Source organism: Sciurus carolinensis, chromosome 5 (genome assembly GCF_902686445.1).
Source record: "Sciurus carolinensis chromosome 5, mSciCar1.2, whole genome shotgun sequence".
Taxonomy (NCBI): domain Eukaryota; kingdom Metazoa; phylum Chordata; class Mammalia; order Rodentia; family Sciuridae; genus Sciurus; species Sciurus carolinensis.
The window spans coordinates 130523809-130549909 of record NC_062217.1 but is presented as its reverse complement, the minus strand read 5'-3'; the positions used below and the strand labels follow the sequence as shown (position 1 = coordinate 130549909).

Sequence of the window (26101 nt, the reverse complement as noted above, 5' to 3'; positions counted from 1 at the left end):
TTTCCTAGCTATTTGTGAGAGAGGTGTGTGGAAATAACCCCTTATTATTGCACTGGGTATATTATATTCTTTACATTGAGTAAGGTTTGTTTTATATATGTAGGTGCACAAAGGTTTGGGGCATAAATATTTACAATAATTTTATCTCTTCGTTGGGTGATTCCCTTAACAATTATGAAGTGACCTTCTTTGTGTCTTTAATTTGAATTTGAAGTCTATATTGTCAGGTATGAGAATAGTTACTCTTGCTTTTTTAAATTTTTAATTGAAAATACACAAATTGTTCCAATGATATGAGTGTTTACATCCTATTGCAAACTATCCTTCTGTTCCTAACTGTGCCTCTCAAAGGGAGTGAGAACTGGGTGGGATTCAGCCCAACCTCCTTTTAGGATTTCTGCCCCTCCACCTGCTGGAGTCAATTGGAGGTGCAGCCAGTTGAACTGGCTCTCAGCTTCTCTGCTCACCACTTAGGACAGGGGAATGGAGCTGGAAGGACCTTCTATTGGGATTTTGTCCAGAAGTCTTAAATTGCTGCTCTTCCCAGTTGGAAATCATGCAGAGGTCTGCATGGGAAGTTGCAGGTAATGGATTGAGTTCTAAACAGAACTTTGAACCTTTGTTAGGGGCATGTCCTCTGAGGAGATGAAATCCTTGCACTCCTAGGGCAGAGTAGATGTTGAGCTCACCTGTGTATGCGGGACCCTAATGTCTCCAGAGTTCTACTCAGGGTGGTTTGTCAGACCTCTGAGTGGATGGTGCAAAGCAGGGTTCCTGCAGCCAATCGGTCACCCAAATTCATGTTTCCAAGTCTCCATCCCAAATATAATCATGCACACCAGATCAATCTCCCCTGACACTTTTCAGTTGATCATTGGTATAAGAAAACTCAAATGGAAAGTGGATTACGTTCTTCTGCCTCCAGCACAACCATCTTCTCTTACGCAAAGCAACAATGCCTGCATAATTTCCCCTTCAATTTTCCACCTGTTTTTTGTGCCAGAGGGTTCAAAGGGAAAGCAGGATACATTTTCTTCTGTATCTCTGCCTCCAACCCACTGAATCCACTATTGTCTGGGACTGCCTTGGGATCATGATCTGCCAGCTGTGCTTTAGGTCATGCAGTAAACAGTGGATGAGACAGAGTGAAGCAATTGTTAAGGACTCTCAGGTTCCCATAGGAACACAACTCAGTATAAAATCCTAGAGCAGGCTCTCCACCTCTTCTTCAATTAGAAGGTGAGAAACATGGAGCACTTCTTGTGTGCCAATTTGCCCACTGTGTTTCTCTTTTGTGCTGTTCCTCACTTTGTGGTGACATAGCACCAACATTGCTGCCAGACTTTGGTGTAGTTTCTTAAGTTTTCAGTTCACTGCACCAGTATCTCTTGGTTTCTCCAGATCTTGCATGACCAATAATGATTTCTCATTTTTTTCTTCAGACACTAAACTCATTATGAAGCCATATTCTTGTCATTCAAATTCCAAACAACAGAGTATGTGGAAAGTTCCTCCTTCCTCCACTCAGTCATCTTGCCTATTCCCCTAAAAGTGAATTTTTTAAAAGCCATAAGATGTTATCATGGAATTGACAGTGTTAAAGAGTTCCAGAAGAGGAAAATTCTGCCAAAAGGAGTGAAGCAGTCACTGAAACCACAACCAAATTTATTCCTAGGTTGCAGGGTATAGTTGTGTATCATTTGAACTCCATTCACTCAGGAAGCTGAGGCAGGAGGATTGCAACTTTGAAGCCAGCATGAACAACTGTGCAAGGTGTAATACAAAGCTGCTCCCCCATCCTTCCTGTTGCATCGCAACCTAGCTTGTCAGTCTGAAATCTGCTCCTCCGCCCTTTGCATCACAACCTAGCTTGTCAGTCTCAAAGCTGCTCTCCCCGCCCTTTTCTGCTGCAGCCATTTTCCCACATCTCAACTACTTGTCAGTCTGTCAATATCCTAGGTAGCTATTGGTTCATCAGTCAGCTTACAAGTATCCGTCTCCATTACTGGTCCTCTGTTTGCTGGGCAGAATTAACTGCTTAGGGATAGCACCCTGCCATATTTTCTCATGATTTTTTCTCTCCTACTCACTTGCTTTCTCTCTCCTCCTCGCTTTTCCACTCTTTCTAGGACCCACCGTTTCTCTTTTCCTCTCATTTTCTCTCTTACCCTGCAGGGAGACACTCTGCTTCATAAACTCCTTTATGTGATTTCCCATGTCTAGCGTGGTTTTTGTGGGTTTCTTACACAAGGTCCTAAGCAACTTAGTGAGATTCTGTCTCAAAATAAAAATATAAAAGCCTGGAGATGTGACTCTAGTAAAATGTCCTTGACACCAAAATTAAAGATTTTAAAAATATTCATAGGAAATCCAGGTGCAGCTTTATGTTTTTTTAATTCTTTTTTTTTTTTCCTCAATGCTGAAGGCTCAAACATCTGTCAGTGACAAAGGGAAACTCTGTGTCCTCAAGTACTCCTGCATCATTGCCAAGATTAGCTACCTAATCGCTGGAAAAATGATTGTTAGTCAAGAGTGCAAATTTCAGAATTCTTTACCCAGGCATAAATTTTGAATCCAGTCTATTGTCAAATGATTTCAGAGCATAGAAGCCATAAAACTACAAACATTAGGGTTCTAAAATATATGAACAAAACAAAAACAAAAAAACCCTCACTTTATTTTAGAACTCCTTTACTTTTCTGCAGATCTACAGGACGGAAATGTCTTCCAGTCTCCCAAACTTTTAATATCCAGTAACCAGGACAGAAATGCTGTTTTTAAAATTGATCAGAACTTCTGAGAGAATGAGAAGTCTCTGAGACTTCAGTCTCAGAGGTCTCTGAGACTGTGTTCAGGACTCCTTGGCAGCCTCCTCCTCAGGATGGGTATTTCCTTCAATCTCCCAGATCCCCAAGTGTGGTCAGACTGCAGAGATATTTTTTTCACCTCCCAGAACTCAGGACAGAGGTGCAATCTCCTCTTTCTGTGGCTGACACCTGCATGCTTCTTTGTTCTTTCCAATCCTTCTCTAGATTGTCATGATCCTATTAGCCTAGTCATGGGCCCAGCACTACTCACTGATCTGTGGACACTTCCAAGCAAAAGGCTCCACATGGCCGCTAAGGTGTCCCGGAATGACAGCTGTGCAAGGCCACTGAGTCAGACTCCAAAATGGCACTTTCCTTTATCATCTCAGGGTCTGCCATCCTGGAACAAATTGCCATTGTTCTCTGCCCCTCTCATTGAGTCCAGGAGCAAAAGCCTGGGAGCCTCTGAGGGAATTGCCCCCGTTGACTTGCTAGTTTTATGATCAAACAAAATGGGTTCAAATCTTTGTGTATGCAAACCAAAATCCCTAACAAGGAGAGAAGACAGTGGAGAAAAGATTTGTTATGTGAAACAGTAAGGAAAGCACTAAGGTTATTTGTGAAACAATGCTGTCTCAAAAAAAGGAAAGGGAGGATTTAATTTGTACAGCCTGTACACATTCATATGGGAAAGCATGTGGAGCAGCTCTGTAAGTCAGCTTCCATCAGTTTCCTCATAATTATGGGTCTGAAGTGAGCGAGGGCAACATGACAGGGTGGTGGTGGAGCAAAAGTGCTTGGCTCATGACAGCTGGGAAGCAGAGAGAGATAGCAGGGACCAGGTACATGCTAGACGTTCAAGAACATGCCTCTACTGACCAACATCCTCCATCTAAGGCCCACATCTCACAGTTTCCTGCACCACCCAATAGCACCACCATTGAAGGGAAAAGCCTTCCACACATTAGACCCTTTGGGGGACATTCTAGATCCAACCTCTATCAGGGGTGGACACATATCTGAGCTGCTCAGTTCAGGATCACAGATAAGATATTTGAAATACAAACACTTCTGGGAATGTTGAGGTCAATTTTATAATGAGAGAAGTTCTGCTGTGGGGTAACTTTAAGAATATTCAGAGTGACTTGGTGAATTTGATTGGTTGTTCATAAGTTTCATGGATGAGTTTTAGATGTAATAAAAAGAGAAAAAAAAAAAAAACCAAGAAGGTAGATTATTAATTCTTTTAAGAGACAGAAACTATCCCCCTCATAAGTATAGGTATTTTTCCCTACAGACCCATGCTTTGCCCAGTGGCTAGTAGGAAAAAAATATTAGTAAAATGGTGACTAGAAAGTCTTGGACCCTCTTTCCCACCATGGACATATCAATTCCCCCAATCCTGGACAGATTCCCTTTCTGACACACTAAGAGTCTGGCTCAGGAGCTCCTACACCCAGGTAAGTTGAAAGCCAGTCACATTAAAGCCAGTAGGAATGGAGTCACTCCCTGAATTCAAAGCCCTTTTCTTTCTCCTTGCTGTCTCAATTACAAGTCTACATTTGTTTTCCCTGTACTCTATTCCATATCTTAGTGACTCACTATAAAATTAGGTGAAAGCATTAACCATTTCACTGTTCACCACTAACTTCCAAGGTATGGGAAAGGCTTCAATTATTAGGTAGTGTTGAATTTAAAGCAAAGACTAACTATGGCAGAAACCATGCACAGACCTTCAAAGGACAAACTTCTGAACCATCACGGTTTTCTTAGATTCCCAGGTTGGATTGACTCAGTAACCTTGGGAGCAAGATAAAATATTCACAACCCATGTTCCAGAGCTTACCTTCTCAAGTGTAATGAAATATCTTGGTGCCCACCTGCTAGAGACTAAGATATCTCCACAAAAGATGCTATAAACGAGGTATGGCAGCACATGTGCCTCAGGAAGCTGAGGCAAGAGGATTATAAGTTCAAGGCCAGCCTGGGCAACTTAGTCCTGACACCTTGTGTCAAGATAAAAAGGACAGGGACAGAGACAGGGGCCTAGCTCAATGGCAGAGAGCTTGCGTAGCCAGCATAATGCCCTGGGTTTAATAAACAGAATCACTTCAAAAACAAAACAAAACAAAACAAAAAACAAACAAACAAACAAAAACCCTCAAAGCAAATAAAATTTAATGAAAAACATGGGAAAAAGTAATATAAAAAATGATGCTTTCAGAATAAGCACTGGCATTTATAAAGGAAAAGAACTCAAATGAGAAAAAGAGGAAAACTACTTTTATGCCTCAAGGTTCTAGAAAAAGATGAACAACCTAAACCTAAATTACCAAAAGTAAGATTAGAGAAAAAAAAAAAAAAATGTCAATTTTTAAACAAAACTGAAAATGCCTCAGCTAGAATAAGAAAATAGAATACCCAAATATAATTAAAGTAAGAAATGAAGGAGGATACAGTAGAAGTAATGCCACAGAGATGAGAAAGGTTAAAAAGATTACTAAGAACACTGATATGGTGAAAAAACGAATACCCCAGAAGTTAATATATTCTAAGAAAAACAGCATCAAAAGACTTGACACATGAAGAAATAAAAATCTGAATGGGCCCTTTACATGTGAAGAGGTTTACTCAAATGATCACTAAGCAGCAAAGAAAGACAATCCCAGGATCATATAGCTTCACTGGAGCATTCTAACACACACACACACACACACACACACATATATACTTAAGCACAAATCCTTTTCAATCTTTTTTAAAAAGTGTGTAATGGGAGAGAATACTTACAAACTCATTCTACCAAGCCAGAATTACCCAGATTTCAGTGCCAAACAGAGACAGTATAAGAAAAGATACCGGTTATGGTCCTGTCAGGGCGCTGGCGTCGTGGTGCTTGGGCGGTCGCCACCTGGAGGACTTTGGTGGGACAGTCTCTGGGCAGCCAGGCGGCCTGCTGCGCTCCTCTTGGGCCTCTGTCCCAACCTGCACCGCTGGGCTCGCGGCTCGCAGGCCCCAAGTAGCAAGAGCCTGCAGGTCCGCTTTGCTGAGTCCTTGGGGCCAGGGCGCAGCTGCAGCCTCCTCCACCGCAGCGGGAGAGGGGCGGCGAGATGCAGCCACCGGGCCGCCTCCGGCTTATGCCCCTGCTAACGGGGACTTCACCTTTGTCTCCTCAGCAGACGCGGAAGACCTCAGTGGTTCCATAGCATCCCCAGATGTCAAATTAAACCTTGGTGGAGATTTTATCAAAGAATCTACAGCTACTGCATTTCTGAGACAAAGAGGGGATGGCTGGCTTTTGGAAGTTGAAGATGATGATCCTGAAAATAACAAGCCACTCTTGGAAGAATTAGATATCGATCTAAAGGATATTTACTACAAAATCCGATGTGTTTTGATGCCAATGACATCACTTGGTTTTAATAGACAAGTGGTGAGAGACAATCCTGACTTTTGGGGTCCTCTGACTGTTGTTCTTTTCTTTTCCATGATATCATTGTATGGACGGTTTAGGGTGGTCTCATGGATTATAACCATTTGGATATTTGGTTCACTGACAATTTTCTTGCTGGCCAGAGTTCTTGGTGGTGAAGTTGCATATGGCCACTGTTCTTGGAGTTATAGGATATTCATTACTTCCTCTCATTGTAATAGCTCCAATACTTTTGGTGGTTGGATCATTTGAAGTGGTGTCTACACTTATAAAACTGTTTAGTGTGTTTTGGGCTGCCTACAGTGCTGCTTCATTGTTAGTGGGTGAAGAATTCAAGACCAAAAAGCCTCTCCTGATTTATCCAATCTTTTTATTATATGTTTATTTTTTGTCTTTATATACTGGGGTGTGATCCAAGGGTTTCAGTGACTATAAAAAGACAATGTTACATTTGTATGTAGGCTGGACTTCTTGCTGAAGGGATTGGAGAAAACTGTTGTTTGTAAAATTTCACATGTGAGATGAAAAGTCAGGTTTAAGGTCTTTATACAACAATATTTTTTGTATTTCATTAAGCAATTACAGTTATCTTGGATTTTTTGGTCAGAATTCTAAACTGTTTGATTCTTCATATTCCAGTGAATAAAGTATAAAAGCATTGTGTTTAAAAGAAAGAAAGAGGTTCTCGGAGCGGAACTGGCCTGCTAGTGAGAGCCTTTCTGAACAGAGCAGGCTCCGAGTCCCGGAGCCGCTGCAGTGCAGTGTACTCCTGCAAAGAACCAGCGGAGAGACTCGATCTGCAATCAGCCTCAGGGATAAGGGCAGGGCAGCCGGAGACCTCTTCAGGCGGCTCTGCCCACTCCGGCTGCGGGCTCTCTTCACGGGGCGATCCAAGATGGCGGCCTAGAGGGAGACTGCACCTCCAGTCGCTCCAGAACCCAGGAGCTAAGAGGGGGAGGCACAGAGAGACTCGGACTGAAATAGAGCCACGGGTGAGTCTGCCCACTGGGTAAAGCTCAGCCTGGGTGGCAGGCCCAGATAGAGGTGGCTTAGCAGAGCCGGGCAGGGCAGCTTGAGTCTTCCCAAGGTAGTCTTCCACACTCCGGCAGTGGGCTCTTCCCACACGACCAGCTGCACGGTGCAGGCCCACAGTGAGAGCATTTCCACACAGAGCCAGTTCCAAAACGTGGAACCAGTAGGGGGCTAGGGGCAGTATTCTTCGAATGAGCTGCTTTATCAGATTCCTCCAAGACATCAGGCTACTGAAGGCTGGGAGGTGATACACTGGAAATCTACTGGGACACTATAAGCCAATAGTGGAAAACTGCAATATCTCAGGGTCCCACTGACAACTGACCATTATGAGAAAACAAGGGAAGAAAATGTCCCAAACAAACCTAGATACTACATCAATAAAACCCAATGACAGCACAGCAGAAGAAATGTCAGAAAGGGAGTTCAGAATGTACGTAATTAAAACGATCAGGGAAGCAAATGAGGAGATGAAATAGCAAATGCAGGCATTGAAGGAGGAGATGAAAGAGCAAATGCAGGCATTAAATGATCGCACCAATCAACAGTTAAAAGACCAAATACGGGAAGCAAGAGATCATTTCAATAAAGAGTTAGAGATACTGAAAAAAAACCAAACTGAAATCCTTGAAATGAAGGAAACAATAAACCAAGTTAAAAACTCCATAGAAAGCATAACCAATAGGATAGAACACCTGGAAGACAGAACCTCAGACATTGAAGACAAAATATTTAACCTTGAAAACAAAGTTGGCCAAACAGAGAAGATGGTGAGAAATCATGAACAGAATCTCCAAGAACTATGGGATATCATGAAAAGGCCAAATTTGAGAATTATTGGGATTGAGGAAGGCTTAGAGAAACAAACCAAAGGAATGAACAATCTATTCAATGAAATAATAACAGAAAATTTCCCAAATCTGAAGAATGAAATGGAAAACCAAGTACAAGAGGCTTATAGAACTCCAAATATACAAAATTACAACAGACCCACACCAAGGCACATTATTATGAAAATACCTAACATACAAAATAAAGTCAGAATTTTAAAGGCCGCGAGAGAAAAGAATCAAATTACATTCAGAGGGAAACCAATAAGAATATCAGCAGATTTTTCAATCCAGACCCTAAAAGCTACAAGGGCCTGGAACAACATATACCAAGCCCTGAAAGAAAATGGATGCCAACCAAGAGTCTTATACCCAGCAAAACTTACCTTCAAATTTGACGATGAAATAAGATCCTTCCATGATAAAGAAAAGCTAAAGGAATTTACAAAAAGAAAGCCAGCATTACAGAACATTCTCAGCAAAATATTCCATGAGGAAGAGATGAAAAACAACGATGCAAATCAGCAACAGGAGGCGCTAGCCTAAAGGAATAGCCAAATAAAGGAGAAACCAAATCATGTCAAAAACAAATATGAGTCAATTGACTGGGAATACAAATCATATCACAATAATAACCCTGAATGTTAATGGCCTGAATTCATCAATCAAAAGACACAGACTGGCAGATTGGATTAAAAAGAAAAATCCAACAATATGCTGCCTGCAAGAGACTCATCTCATAGAAAGAGACACCCATAGACTAAAGGTGAAAGGATGGGGAAAAACATACCATGCACACGGACACAGCAAAAAAGCTGGAGTATCCATCCTCATCTCAGATAATGTGGACTTCAAACTAAAACTAGTCAGAAGGGATAAAGAAGGACATTACATGCTGCTTAAGGGAAGCATAAATCAGCAAGACATAACAATCATAAATATCTATGCCCCGAACATTGGCTCATCCACGTACGTCAAACAAATCCTTCTCAATTCCAGAAATCAAATAGACCACAACACAATAATACTAGGCGATTTTAACACACCTCTCTCACCACTGGATAGATCGTCCAAACAAAAATTGAATAAAGAAACTATAGATCTCAACAACACAATCAGCAATTTAGACTTAACGGACATATATAGAATATACCATCCAACAAAGAATGAATACACTTTCTTCTCAGCAGCACATGGATCCTTCTCTAAAACAGACCATATTTTATGCCACAAAGCTACTGTTAGTAAATACAAGAAGATAGAGATACTACCTTGTACTCTATCAGATCATAATGGATTGAAATTAGAAATAAATGACAGAATAAAAACAAAAACTTCTCCAATACCTGGAGACTAAATAATACACTATTATATGATGAATGGATAACAGAAGACATCAGGAGGGAAATAAAAAAATTCTTAGAAGTAAACGAGAACAAAGACACATCATATCAAAATCTCTGGGACACTATGAAAGCAGTACTTAGAGGAAGATTTATTTCATGGGGTGCATTCAAAAAAAGAAGTAGAAATCAACAAATAAACGAGTTAACACTACAGCTCAAAGCACTAGAAAAAGAAGAGCAGACCAATACCAAAAGTAGTAGAAGACAGGAAATAGTTAAAATCAGAGCCGAAATCAATGAAATCAAAACAAAAGAAACAATCGGAAAAATTAATAAAATAAATAGTTGGTTCTTTGAAAAAATAAATAAAATTGATAAACCCTTAGCCACACTAACAAAGAGAAAGAGGGAGAAAACTCAAATTACTAAAATTCGGAATGAACAAGGAAACATCACAACAGACACGAGTGAAATACAAAACATAATTAGAAGCTATTTTGAAAATATATACTCCAACAAAACAGAAAACCTTGAAGACATCAACAAATTTCTAGAGACATATGAACTACCTAAACTGAACGAGGAGGACATACACAACTTAAATAAACCAATTTCAAGCAATGAAATAGAAGAGGTCATCAAAAGCCTACCAACAAAGAAAAGTCCAGGACCAGATGGGTTCTCAGCCGAGTTCTACAAAACCTTTAAAGAAGAGCTCATTCCAATACTCCTCAAACTATTCCATGAAATAGAAGAGGAGGGAACCCTACCAAACTCGTTCTATGAAGCCAATATCACCCTGATACCTAAACCAGACAGAGACACATCAAGGAAAGAAAATTTCAGACCAATATCCTTAATGAACATCGATGCAAAAATTCTCAACAAAATTTTAGCAAATCGCATACAAATATATATTAAAAAGATAGTGCACCACGATCAAGTGGGTTTTATCCCAGGGATGCAAGGTTGGTTCAACATTCGGAAATCAATAAATGTCATTCACCATATCAACAGACTTAAAGTTAAGAATCACATGATTATTTCAATAGATGCCGAAAAAGCATTTGATAAAATACAGCATCCCTTCATGCTCAAAACACTAGAAAAAATTGGGGTAATGGGAACATTCCTAAACATTATAAAGGCCATCTACGCTAAGCCCATGGCTAATATCATTCTAAATGGTGAAAAACTGAAAGCGTTCCCCCTAAAAACTGGAACAAGGCAGGGATGCCCTCTTTCACCGCTTCTATTCAACATCGTCCTTGAGACTCTAGCCAGAGCAATCAGACAAACCATAGAAATTAAAGGGATACGAATAGGAAAAGAAGAACTCAAACTATCCCTGTTCGCTGATGACATGATTATATATTTAGAGGAACCTGGAAATTCCACCAGAAAACTTTTAGAACTCATAAGTGAATTCAGTAAAGTAGCAGGTTACAAGATCAATGCTCATAAATCCAATGCATTTTTATACATAAGTGATGAATCTTCAGAAAGAGAAATTAGGAAAACTACCCCATTCACAATAGCATCGAAAAAAATAAAATACTTGGGAATCAATCTCACAAAAGAGGTGAAAGACCTCTACAATGAGAACTACAGAACACTAAAGAAAGAAATTCAAGAAAACCTTAGAAGATGGAAAGATCTCCCATGTTCCTGGATAGGCAGAATTAATATCGTCAAAATGGCTATACTACCTAAAGTTCTATACAGATTCAATGCAATTCCAATTAAAATCCCAATGATGTACCTCGCAGAAATAGAGCAAGCAATTATGAAATTCATCTGGAAGAATAAAAAACCTAGAATAGCTAAAGCAATCCTCAGTAGCAAGAGCGAAGCAGGGGGTATTGCAATACCAGATCTTCAACTCTACTACAAAGCAATAGTAACAAAAATGGCATGGTATTGGTACCAAAATAGACAGGTAGATCAATGGTACAGAATAGAGGACATGGACACAAACCCAAATAAATACAATTTTCTCATACTAGACAAAGGTTCCAACAATATGCAATGGAGAAAAGATAGCCTCTTCAACAAATGGTGCTGGGAAAACTGGAAAACTATATGCAATAGAATGAAACTAAACCCCTATCTCTCACCCTACACAAAACTCAACTCAAAATGGATCAAGGACCTCGGAATCAGACCAGAGACCCTGCATCTTATAGAAGAAAAAGTAGGTCCAAATCTTCAACTTGTTGGCTCAGGATCAGATTTCCTTAACAGGACTCCCATAGCACAAGAAATAAAAGCAAGAATAAACAACTGGGATAGATTCAAACTAAAAAGCTTTCTCTCAGCAAAGGAAACTATCAGAAATGTGAAGAGAGAGCCTACAGAGTGGGAGAATATCTTTGCCAACCATACCTCAGATAGAGCGCTAATTTCCAGAATCTATAAAGAACTCAAAAAACTCTACACGAAGAATACAAATAATCCAATCAACAAATGGGCTAAGGAAATGAACAGACACTTCACAGAAGAAGATGTACAAGTAATCACCAGATATATGAAAAAATGTTCAACATCCCTAGTAATAAGGGAAATGCAAATCAAAACTACCCTAAGATTTCATCTCACCCCAATTAGAATGGCGATTATCAAGAATACAAGCAACAACAGGTGTTGGCGAGGATGTGGGGAGAAAGGTACACTCATACATTGCTGGTGGGGCTGCAAATTAGTGCAGCCACTCTGGAAAGCAGTATGGAGACTCCTTAGAAAACTTGGAATGGAACCACCATTTGACCCAGCTATCCCACTCCTTGGCCTATACCCAAAGGATTTAAAATCAGCATACTACAGAGATACAGCCACATCAATGTTCATTGCTGCTCAATTCACCATAGCCAGATTGTGGAACCAACCTAGATGCCCTTCAGTTGATGAATGGATAAAGAAACTGTGGCATATTTATACAATGGAATATTACTCCGCAATGAAGAATGATAAAATTATGGCATTTGTAGGCAAATGGTCGAAATTGGAGAATATCATGCTAAGTGAGATAAGCCAATCTCAAAAAACTAAAAGACGAATGATCTCGCTGATAAGCGGATGAGGACATATAATGGGGGGTGGGACGGGCTAGCATTAGGTTTAGGGTTAGGTTTAGAGTTAGGCTAAGGAGAGCAGTAAGAATGAAGGAAAGAAGGACTGTGTAGAGGGAAAAGAGGGGTGGGAGGGGTGGGAGGGGTGGGAGGGGTGGGGGGGAGGGGAAAAATATAATAAACATCATTACCCTATGTAAACGTAAAAAAAAAAAATAAAAATAAAAAAAAAATAAATAAATAAAAGAAAGAAAGAAAGAAAAAAGATACCATAACAAATTCTGAAAAAATTGTGAAAATATCCTCACCAAAATATTAAAAAGACTGAATTTAACAACACACTTTAAAATTATATATGACTGAAGATTTAATTTAGTGAGAGAATATTTCCCGAATTTTCATGAGGCACTGGATTTGAGCCTCAACACCTCATGCACACCTACACAAAAAAATGAAAATTAAAGAATTATACACCATAATCAAGTGTAATTTATGCCTGAAATACAAGGGTGGTTGAAAATGAGGAAAAACAATTCAATCTACTACATTCATAGAAGAAAGGACAGTAAACACATGATCATTTCAGATGATGTACAGGGGAAAAGCACTTGACAAAACTCAACACTAATTCATGATGAAGACAATCATCAAACCAGGATTAGAAGGAAACAGTCTCAACACAAAGAAAATCCCACAACTGACATCAAACCCAACAGTGAAAGCCTGGAAACCTCTCCTCTAAGTTTAGGAAGGAAGAAACATGCCCGTTCTTGCCACTTCCATTCAACAAAGTAGTAGAAGTTCTATGAGCAAGTTCACAGGGAAAGAAATTAATAGACATCCAAATTAGAAAAGAGGTAAAATTCTCTGTTCATAGATGACATAGTTTCACAGGAAGAAAAACCTAAATATGCCATACAACAGTTTCAGACCTCACTTAAAAATTCCTCAAAATTATAGGATAAAAATCAGATATGTTTCTACATATATTGAAGAGTCAGAAAAAGGAATGAAGAAGTAAATCTCATTTAAAAAGCATCAAAAAGAATAAAATACTTAACAAACTCACCAAGGAGGTAAAACCTCAAATATTTACAACTTTAGAATGAGGTGGAAAAAATTAAATGAAGCAATAATAAGTAAAAGTTTTTTTGTGTTCAAGGACTGAAAGACTTCAGATTGATATTTCCATATTACCCACAGTGCTGTACAAATTCAATACAATCCTTATCAAAATCTCAATAGTATTTTTGTCTAAATAGGAATTAAAAACACTTAAATTTGGTATGAAAATTCAAGAGATTTTGATTTTCCAAAGAAATATAGCCAAGGAAGTACTAGGAGATCTCACAAATTTGAACACCTAAACTTAATTTGACAGGAACTAAAATGATGGAATTGACATAAAGACCAATATACAGACCAATGAAACAGAATGGTGACACAGAAAAAACCTATGTGTATATGGGAAAAGGGTCTTCAACAAGGATCTCAGTACACAATGGGGAAAGGACAAAAACTTCAACATCTAGTAGAAGAAAACTTGATGTTCACATTCAAAGAATGAAGATAGAACCTTACCTCACATGTAAACATTAATGTGAGTAGAGGAAAGACTTGAATTAAGGCCTGAAGTTACTAAAACCCTGTATGAAAAGAAAGTTTCATGACATCTGATTTGATGTCTCTTGGAATGACACTGAAAGCACAGGAAAAAAATATGACAAATATGACCACATCAAACATGAAAATGTAGGACAAGGGATGAAGCCCATTGGTGAGTATGTGCTGAACATGTAGAAGAGCCATTAGTATTGAGTTTTGTCAAGTGCTTTTCTCCTCCCCTCTACATCATCTGAAACGATCATGTGTTTACTGTCCTTTCTTCTATGAATGTAGTAGATTGCATTGATTTTCCTCATTTTGAACCATCCTTCCATTTCAGGGGTAAATCCCACCTGATTATGGTGTATAATTCTTTAATTTTCATTTTTTGTGTAGGTGTGCATGTGGTGTTGAGGATCAAATCTACAAGCCCTACTAAATACACACTCACACATTACTGACACTGTTTCTCTGGTTGAACAATGATTTATACATACTTTATTGCCTCTTTAGGATAAAAATATTGGGGTTAGACATAGGAGAGAAATAAAAAGGTAGAAGTATGACTTTGCTATTGTCCTTACTTGAAGAACTTGTGCTTATTCAAAGTATTGCTTCCAGTAAGGGTACCAAATTGACATGCCTGTCACACATTTCATTTGAAGCAATTATTGCATTAAATCTTCTACTGAGAAATAATTTCAGTTGTGTTATGGGGCACAACTTAAGAACAGACCAATCACCACTGAGAAGTCCAAATTTGAGAGTCTTTATTAAGCCGACTGGCTCACTGTCTCACACAATGCCCCAACAAATGGCTATTGGGAGAACTACCCTGACCACAGGGTTGTAGAGGTTTTTATACCAAAATTTACATTAATCATAAGTACCTGTTGCTATGATTCAAAATTACACATTAACATCATGAGATTATCAACAGAGGGGAAGTGGGTCAAAATGACCCTTACCTAGGTACAAACTAAAGAATGGTTGCTAACATCCACACAATCACTGTTCACATGCTACATTGTTTAGGAGCAATAGGAATCAAAAGACAGCAATGTTTCTTTACATAAGAATTGTCATTCTGTATTGTTAAACATGTCACACTAAGTAACTGGTGATGGGTACAGAGGCAGGGTGTTCCCATGGGAGAAGTTTATTTCCTGCATAACATGGAGTCTCAGAGGAAAATGGAGTCTGTTTAGTCATTTCCCTTAGAGTCTGGCCTATCACATTCTCATGCAGTCAGATCTGCCCATCACAGTTGTCTGTAATACTACAAGGAAAAGAGTGTGTGCTTTTGGTACCACTGGTATCATTAAGATATTTAAGATGACAGAGAAAATTAGAGAATCTGTCAGGGGTAGATAACTAATGTCATCTGCAGCTAAACATAATTACTTACATTAATTACCATTTATTGAGTATCATACGTGTCTGTGTATGTTCCATATGTTATTACAAGAAAAAAACAGTATTGAACTAAAATAAACCATATTTTAAATAAAGAAATAATATTTTCTGGACCCACAGAATCCTACTGAGATGACAATATACCAAAAGACTGTGGCCTCTAATGACCCTACAAATGAGATCATGAAATGTATGGGAAAAACAAGGATCTAGGCTGGCTGCTTCACTTGAGGTGCAGAAATTAAACAAATCAGGGGAAAGCACATTTGAAACTAAAGAATGCTGAAAACATCTCCCCAACAACATTTTGGTATTAAATTAGTGCTGAATCGTACCCTTTCTTTTTGTACCATAAGAGATCATTTCAATTTCAGTAGTCAAGTTCCTCTTCCTACTATATAATGCTAGTGTGTGTTACTGATAATCTTGTTCTTGGACATCTGGTAGAGAAAGAGCTTTATGTGAATCTGCAGGAAACTTAAAAGTGTTACAAAAATTCGAGCCCAAACTATTTTGGGAAGTCTTTCATACTCTTCCAGACAAAGAAGCAGAAGATTATTTTTTGTAGTTAATGGACTGCCATAGTTTGGATCTTGAGAGTCCCCCAAAGGTTCATTTGTTCTAGGCATGGTTCCCAGTATGGTACTAATGGGAGGGTATGAAGTTTCCAGAGGTAGGGCCAAGTTTGGAAAGTGGGTTATTGGGGGTGTGCTGTCACTGGTTAGGGGACTTGCTTCAACACTCGCTCTCACCATGAAGACCTGCCTCTCTGCAGGCCCAAGACCAATGGGGACAACTCATCATGAAATGAAACCTCAAATATTGTGAGCCAAAATAACACATTCTCTTTATAATTTGATTACTTCAGATTTTTGTTAGAGTGATAGGAAGCTAACTGTTACAGAAGAAAACTAATTACCTTGCCCGTGATCTTTTTTATGAGGGTGAGGTATTTCAAGTCTATCTTTCGAAGACCAGCCTGGTTAGGCCATGTTTTCCAAGAATAGTAGACTTTACCCCTTTAAATTTAACTTTTCTTCTGTGATATTAATTGGCTATGCAAAGAGGAGTAGATAGCATTGTGTGTAATAATGAGAAAAATTTACCATCTATTAGGGACTTTTTTATTTTTTCTTTCTAATTTACACATAAGAATTGTGTTGCATTGATGAACACTAATGTAATGTTTGGGATTCATTTATTAAAATGACATTATTTAGACAAAAATGACAGACCTACAAATTTCTATTGTACTTTAATGCTCTTTCAAGGAATGGAGTCCTTGAAAGTATTACTCAAGTTTCCAGAAATACATTTATTAAAATTGCATCTTGTATTCCTTTTTCTCAACTGAAGAAAAATCATTGTGAAAATTAGAAAGAGACCCATTTTCTATATGAAATATTCCAAGAGTGCTCCTCTCAGTCTCAAAAGTAAAGAGATAAGACCCAAGATTCACACCATATCAGGGATCATGTCAAGGAATATGCTCAGGTGTTTACATGATGTACAGAACCTGATTTAGGGATTGTTAAATAAAATGTGTGGGAAGTCATTGATTTGACCCAAGCTCCCGCATGGACTCAAGAGACCAAATCAACATGGAGTTGCAGCACAGTAGAGAGTTGTGAAACTCAAATGACCCTAAAAATGATGTGTTGCAGGCTGGGTTGCCAGCCTGTGGTACTACTGGGAGGTGGCACTTAGGAGGTATCAGCATTTCATTGAAAAAAGTTAGGTCTTTGAGCACATGTACTTGAGAGGGATGTTGGGATCCTGACCTTTATCCTCTATTATTTCTTTTCTTTTCCTGATCACCATGATATCAGATGTTTTGTCCCACCACATGCTCCCCACCAGGATGTTCAGCCTTAAAACAGGATCCAAGTGATCATGAACTGAAACCTCTGAATCTCCTTTGAAGTTGCTTAACTCAGGTGCCATGTCATAGCAATGGAAAACTGACCTTGAGTTTCAGTTCAGGTGGGATACTTTTACACAAATTATATTGTAACCAATTACATTCTCTATGTCTCACTTCCATTTCTGTAAATGCTACAAAATTATGTTATTGTCCACAGTTCTAAGAACCTGTTTTTATTATGAGGACTAACTGATTTGCAAATCACTTTTTGTTTCTTAAATAAACTCAGTTTCAATTAACCTTGTCTGAAGTTTTTCCTTTTAGAGAAGCAAAGCATCAGCTGTTCTTCAAAAAGAAAAGATTATTACCTGGATTAAAGGATGATGTCTTCCCAGATATTCAGATATTCTTTTACAAAAATGGGAATGTCAGAGTTTTGCCCCAAATCAGTATTTGGAATCTTTCTTAGTGAGGAAGAGGACGGCAGGAACTTGCAATGCACAAGACAACAGTATGAACTAGAATGCTCCTGAGCACACATCAAAAGAGGTGGATCAGCCGCTGCTCATTAGGGACCCTTCAGTAAACCCAAGTCAGTGCCACCGTGCAGCACCAAGATCTCTTGTGCACACATCTTTGAGAATAATTCATCACTTTCAACAAAACTTTAACAACAGATTGCACAGTCAGTGTCCGGGAGTGAACAACACTTCCACGGTGCTCAATCACAATCATGGAGGCATTGTGGCAAACTACAAAAGCCAGGTCACTTTATTGTCTTATTTCCAGCTTATTCTTTGCAATTTGTACAGACATCACACATTCTCCACAAAATTTTTCTGTCAAGTACCTTCTACTGAGAGCAGAAGTGTTCTTTTGTATCTCAATTCATTTATCACAAAAAAAGACAAAATTCCAAGGATGTCAAGTGGGATCCTGAGGGGCAGCCCTATCCACCACTCAAGTGCTCATTGACAGATGAATGGATAAAGAAGATGCAAGATAGATAAATGAATATAGAGATCTCATATACATCTGCTGAATTGAATAAAGTGTTATATAAACTGTATTTTGCACCTCTATGTTCTCTTTCAATGTATCTGTCTAGACATTACCTGGAAAATTGTGCAGGCATTACTACTTGGTGACAGAAGAGTGATTACACTGGGGACAGGAGAATGTGATCCAACTTCCTTTTGTGTTTTTTTTTTGTGACCAATGATCAACTGAAAAGTGTCAGGGGAGATTGATCAGGTGTGCATGATTATATTTGGAATGCAGACATGGAAACTTGAATTTGGTTGGCAGATGGGCTGCAGTAACCCTGCCTTGCACCATCCACTCACAGGTCTGTCAACCCACCCTGAGTAGAACTCTGGAGACATTAGAGTCCCATATGCCCAGGTGAGTTCAACATCAACTCTGCCCTAGGAGTGCAAGGATTTCATCTCCTCAGAGGACATGCCCCTAACAAAGTTTCAAAGTTCTGTTTAGAACCTAAATCCATTAGGTGCTACTTCCCATGCAGACCTCTGCATGACTTCCAGCTGGGAAGAGCAGCAATTTAAGACTTCTGGACAAAATCCCAATAGAAGGTTCTTCCAGCTCCATTCCCCCTGTCCTAAGTGGTGAGCAGATAAGCTGAGAGCCAGTTCAACTGGCTGCACTTCCAATTGGCTCCAGCAGGTGGAGGGGCAGAAATCTAAAAGGAGGTTGGTCTGAATCCCACCCAGTTCTCACTCCTTGTAAGAGGCACAGTAAGGAACAGAAGGATAGTTTGCAATAGGATGTAAACCCTAAACACTCAGTATCATTTGAAAAAATTGTGTATTTTTAATTAAAAATTAAATAAAGCAAGAGTAACTATTCTCATACCTGACAATATAGACTTCAAATGCAAATTAGAAGACACAAAAAAGGTCACTTCATAATTGTTATATCACCCAACATAGAGATATAAGTGTTTTAAATATTTTGCCCCAAATATTTGTGCATCTACATACTTAAAATAAACATAAATCAATATAAAGAATATAACAGACCTCAGTAAAATAATGAGGGGTGATTTCCACCTCATCCTCAACTCCTCAACTCCTGACTCACAAATAGCTTGGGAATCTAGACACAAACCAAGCAGACATTTTGGAACATAAAACTTCTATTAATCAAGGGAATGTAACAGATATTTATAGAATTTTCCATCCATCAGCAACTAATTTTACTTCCTTCACTCCATAGGTAACCTTCTAAAAAATAGACCATGTTTTATGACACCCAATCACAAAAATACAGAGATATTCCTTGCATCATTTTGGTTTCAATAGTATAAAGTTATAAATTAATAACAAGATAAAAACAAATCATTTGAACACCTGAAGATTAAATAATGCACATTTGAATGTGGAATGGGTCACTGAAGAAATGAAGGGAGAAATAAAAATTCTTAGAAAGATATGAGATGCGAGGTAAAGCACATCCAAATATCTGAGAGAGTATAAAGGCATTTCTAAGAGTCAAGTTCATATCACTGAGTGCCTATATTAAGAAAGTAGAAGAATCCTAAATAAATATTATAATTTACACCTCAAATCTCCAGAAAAGGAAGAACAAACTAATTCCAAAATCAGTAAAGGACAGAAAATATAAAGATCAGAGCCAAAGTTAATGAAATTGGGAAGCAAAAGATACTAAAAACTCAATGAAGTGAAGGTTAGTTCTTTAAAAAGATAAGAATGATCAATCCTATCCAAAAGAAAAGGAGAGAAAAACCCAAAACAGCAAACTCAAAGATGAAATTGAAGACATCACAAGAAACACTTCTGAAATCTAGAGGCTCCTTAGAAATTATTTTGAAAATGTACACTCCAATAAACAGGAAACCTACAAGATATTGACAAATTACTACACACATATGAACTATTCCAACTGAACATGAAGATGTAGAAAACCTAAATGTCCCACTATTGAGCAGTGAGAGTGAAGCAGCAAGTAAAAGTTTTCCAACAAAGAAAAGCTCAAGACCAGATGGATTCTCACCTGAGTCCTTCAAACTTTAAAGATGTCATAATGGCCAAAAAAAAAAAAAAGTAAAAGAAAGGAAGAAAGAAAAATATTGGATGCATCTAGGGGACTTTAACTCAGTGGCAGTGCACTTGCCTAACTCCTGTGAGGCACTGGGATGGATTTTCAGCACCAGGTAAAAGTAAATAAATACAATAAAGGTATAGAATTCACCTACGAAGAAACAAATTTAGAAATATGTTAAAACTATCTAAACAGACACTTCTCAAAAGAAAAACATATAAATGACCAATAAAAAAAAGGAAACATGTCCAATATTCCTAACCATTAGGGAAATGCAAATCAAAACTACATGGAGACTTCATCTCACTTCAGTTAGAATGGCAATCATCAAGAATAAAAAACTTTTTAAAAATTTATTAAAATTAAAAAAAATAAAAAAGAATACAAATATTATTAAATGCTGAGGAGGATTTGTGGGGAAATGTACTCTCATATAATGTTGGTGGATTATGCAGTAGTACTTTTCTGAAAATCACTATAAAGAATAGCAAAAGCACCAGCAATGGAACCACCCCATGACCCAGCTATTTCATGTCTTCGTGTTTATCCACAAAGAACTAAATTCAGCTACCACTGTGATATAGGGACCTCAATGCTTATAGCAGTGGCATTCACAACCGTCAAGGTATGACACCAGTCCAGGTGCCTATCAACAGATAAAGAAAATGGGGTATATATTCACAATGGTGTTTTACTGAGCCATTAAGAAGAATGAACTTATGGCATTTGCCAGTAAATAACTGGAACTGGAAAACATTATAGTAAGTCAAAGGAGCCAGACTCAGAAGTTCAAGGGTCCAGTGGTTTTTTGTCATATGCAGAGAGCTAAAAAAGGGGGGAAAAGAGAGGAACACCATGAAAGAAAAAGGGAGCTCAGTGGAGAAGAAGAAGGGAATTGGGGCTGGGAGGAGGTACAGGAAAGGGAGGGACCATGGAATGAAAATGACCCAATGATGCTCTGAACACAGGTCAATACACCACAGTGAACTCCACTCGCATGTTTGCCTACAGAGCACCGATTTATAAATACAATAAATAGAAGAAAAATCAAAGAGTAGAGGAAGGGAATGGGGGAGGTAGAAGGGGAGGGAAAGAGGAAGTACTGAGACAGCAAACATGTCAGCTTCTATTCCATGCATTTATCATTATCTCAATATAAACCCACTATTATGTATACCTCTCAAGCACTGATAAAAAAAAACATTCAAATTCACTGTTTATTTGTACACCTAAGTGAATATTTTGTTTAATTGGCATGCCTAAATTAAAATTTAGTGTAAACCTCTTTAAGATAATTTTAATAACTACAATGCACTAATAAAAAAAGAAAATGATAATTTTTAAACATTTATGGTCATTTGGAGGTTTTTTATTCCAGCTGTCCTAGCGGGAAGGCAGATATCTGAGAATTAACCCTGAAACACATCTGACTGTAGAAAAAAAAAAGGAAAGCAAGATAAAAGGACTTTAAGAAAACTTAAAATACTGACAATGCTTGTCTGGTGTCTTGGTGTTTACGGGTAGTGTAGGAATAACAGTAACAAGTAAATAAGCAAGATAAATATATTTGAGATCTGTTTATGAGTGTGCTCTTTATGCAGAGTCAAAATGTTATGTCATGGGACTAAGATAAAGCATATGAACTATTTCTAAGAAAGTTGAAATGCTGAAACATTAGTAGGTAAATATAAATCCTAGTACTCATAGCTTGTTTTATCATTTTTGCATTTGTTCTGTTTAGATGTACATGACAGTAGGATGGATTTTGCCATATTATATATACATGGAGTATAACCTCTTTTCACTTCTGGTTCCTTGAATCCCATGAAGAAAATATATTTGGGTCTCTTAATAAAATGTGTTCTTTTCCGTTGTTGATGTAGGGAGCAAGATTTCAAGATGGCCTTCCTCCTGGGTCTTCATTAATAAACAAGGTGACTTCAAAAAAATGACTTGGGTTAAAAGGCCATAGGGAGCAAGATTTTAGTTTTCTAGCATCTGAACCCAGCAAGTTGGTGGGAAGAGTGGGTAAAGCACACACTCGAAGGATCTTATTGGTAGGAGGAGACAGGATTTTGAGTTCAAGTTCATGCACAGCAGTTTAGAGAGACTCTGCCTGAAAAGAAAAATTAGAAAGGACTGGGAACATAGCTTAGTGGCAAAGTGTCCCTGGGTTCAAGTCTAAGTACTAAAAATAAATAAATAAATAAAATCTAATACTGATGATTAATGAAATTCATAATTAAATTTTGTGCAGGTATTTGAACTAAGGATACTGGTTTATATATATATCCTTGAAAAGCTTTTAGAGGTGGAATAAATTATTGACTAATAAATGTGAGCTATTTGTCTTAGCATTATTCCATTTGAGTAAACTAAATGCTGTGATGCGGGGGAATGAGGCAGGCAGATAAAATTTTTGTGGAGAAGAAAGAATTCAACAAATGGTCAATTGATATCAAATCATCTGAACAAACTGAATGTCCTAGAAGCCAAATTGCTGAGTCATCACTTTGCCAAATTCACCCAATTTATGGGTGTGGTGTTGACACTTGGGTGGGAATGTTAAATGACCTTACTTGAACATGTTCAGCTTTGGTCATGGAGAAAAGAAATGTTACATTTTTTTGTATTGAGTATTGAACCTGGGGGCACTTTACCACTGAGCCACATCTCCAGTCTTTTGATTTAATTATGAATTTGGAGACAGGTTCTTGCTTAGTTTCTGAGAGTCTCACTAAGTTGTCAGAGAGGCCTTGAGCTTGCAGTCCTGCTTTGGCCTCCTGATTAGTTGTGATTTTAGGTGTGTACCACCATGCCCACCAGGGATTCTGTATTTTCAAAAGTTCACCTGAATGTTGATGTTCCTGAGACTGCACTGTGCTGTTCCCAGCTCCATCACATGGCTCCATCTACAGGATCTGGTGCGTGCTGGCCTTTACCATTATGGGCATTTTAACAAGGATGAAGGACTCAGAGAACATGCTCTGAAGCCAAGATTCATATAAAGAATTTGAACTGGGAAAACCAACCCAAAAGAGCTTGGCCAATATGTTTGATGGCTCAGCAAAAGTAGCCATGAGATTGGGCCACTTGGAGCTGATTGGTTGGTGTAAATAATGCAGTGAGCGCTGAGTAGAACCTGACTGGGGTTGAGGACAGAATGAATCCAGGCAACGAGGAGTGTGTCCATGTGGTTTTTGGAGGTAACTTGATGGAGGAGGGACAGGAAAGGTCAGGACCACCTGTGAATTCAGGCTGCTGAGAAAGGAATGAAGCAAAGCTGATGGGAACTTTCAATTGCTGAGGTAAATGTAAAAGACAGAGAAATCAATCTAAGGTCAGCCTTTTTATTTGATTATTAGAACAACTGAAAAAAATTAAAATTTTGATATATTATTGGACAGCATGTTTTCACACAAAGGGGCCAATAAAATAAAGCAACTTTATAGATAATAGGAGAAAATCAAAAGAAAGCTTTCATCTTTGGCATTTAAGATTATCTCATGCAACCTATCTACTTATTGTGAAGCTAAGTACATAAACACAAAAGTTACTGGAATTTTGGGATTGAGAGACCCGCTCCTCCTTTGCTCCCAAGGAGTGAACCATGGCCTGCCAACACTGAGTTGCATTCCCAGCCTTTGGTTTTTCTTTTTCTTTTTTTCTTTTTTTTTTTTTTTGAGAGAGGATCTAGCTTAATTTTCCAGGCAGACTTTGGATGCTCTCCCTGTGCCACCTGAGTTGCTTGGGTTCCAGTTTTGGGCTAGTGCAGGCACTGTTTTATTATATTTTATTTTTTAAATTTTTGATTTCTTTCCTCCTTTGAAATTATAATGAACATGGTCACTCCGCAGTAAAGTCAGAACTCTCTTAAGGCTTGGTTAGTTATTTGTGACCATTAAAAACACCTGATCCTTATCAAAATGTACAAAAATATAAAATGTAAAATAAAAGAAGCAAAGATTTTTTTAAAAATACTTAGAAGAAAAAAAGTCTGGACCATTCCGCATTGTAGATTCACATTGTAATCATTGTAATTTTGGTTTAGTGTTGGGAAAGCACATGCCATCTGCCAGTGGTGCTGACCAAGGAGGGCGGGTGGGCCTCTTTATTGAAAAGTGACCAAGTTTAGATTGAGCTAGGAAATGATTGATGACTAGGTAATGTACATTTTAAAATTTTAAGTTTTCTTTCTTTCTTCTTCTATCTCTTCTTTCTTTCTTTTTTTTTTTTTTTTTTTTTTTTTTGCTGGGTACTGAACCCAGTGGTGCTTCACCACTTAGCAACATGCCAGGTTCTTACTTTTTCTACTGATTTTGACACAGGGTCTGACTAAACTGCCAAGTCCTGCTAAAATCCTGAGGCTGATGCCAATTTGTGATCCTCCTACCGCAGCCTCCCGAGTTGCTAGCAATACAGGCCTGCACCAACCCACCTGCTTTATTTTTTCTTTCCTTGCTCATGTGGCATCCTCACATGGTCATCTTTCACATGCTGGATGAGTTCTGATGTCATGCAGAGGGCCCATAAAGAAAGCATGAGATCTGGATTCAGAGTTAGACCAGCCAGAGTCCAGGTGGTAAAGAAGGCCATCAGCACAGGGGACTGTGTCCAGGGGTGTTTGCAACTGGGAACAATGCAGATGGCTTTTGGAGCTGCTAGTGGCTCAAACCAATTTTTATTTGCTCATGTCTCTCAGTCTCTAATCTCCTCCAACCCTTCTGGTTCCCACAGTCTCCCCACATGTGACCAAAAATATCTTTTTGGACTCAAAAAACAGGATGAGGACACATCTACAGTCATAGGACATAAAATGATCTCCATGAATTTCTCTTCCCATCAAGGCTGTTCCTGTGCCTGTTCTTCATTTTTATTTGCAGACATACAATCTCTCCTGGAATCAATGTAGAAAAGTAGATTGCTTTTTTTTTTTTAATTTTGCTCTGCTCTCATTAACTTGCCCAGTTGAACCTTTATTTATTTACTTATTATTTTAAATTTTTACCTTTTACTTTTAGGTTAATGGATATTGAACTGAGAGGACCTCAACCACTGAGATACTTCCTTAGCACATTGTTATATTTTCTTAAGAGACAGGGTCCCACTCACTTAAGGCCTTGTTGAGTGACTGAGGTTGGCTTTGAACTTGCCATCCTCATGCCACCACCTCCCAAGCTGCTGGGATTACAAGTGTGTGCCACCATGCCTGGGAAAACTTATTTTCATCTGCTTTATGTTTTGAAGTCAGGTTCCTCAGAGTTTTTCTTCAGGTAAATTAATCTCTGGGTGCATCAGTACTCATCTGTATAATCCTGTATATGCCTGCAGGGCTGCTAGGTGATAATGTAGGAGAATCTGTTTTGGCTGAAGAGTTAGCCTTCATACAATTGTAGGTTCAATCAGAAGTATGAAGAAAAAAAAGAAGACCTGTGGAATATAACTCAGTGGTAGATTCTGTAGGTTCAATCTGGTGTAAAGAAGAAAAAAAGGGTTTTTTCTTTGATAAACTAAAGTTCATGAAACATTATTAGTCTTATGTCTTCTAATGTTCTTATTCAATTTCAATCTGTGGTCTCTCCTGCTCCAAGCTCAGACCTCCTTAATCACAACTCT

At 38.4% G+C, this 26101-nt stretch overlaps 1 protein-coding gene across 1 annotated transcript; it reads left to right on the top strand.

Annotated features, from left to right (window-relative positions):
* Window positions 1-5917: 5917 nt before the first annotated feature.
* On the top strand, window positions 5918-6652 carry LOC124984894 (protein YIPF4-like). Its single transcript, XM_047553012.1, is given in 3 exon segments — window positions 5918-5932; window positions 5935-6414; window positions 6416-6652. Coding segments are annotated over 3 exon segments (732 nt in total).
* The last annotated feature ends 19449 nt before the right edge of the window (window positions 6653-26101 follow it).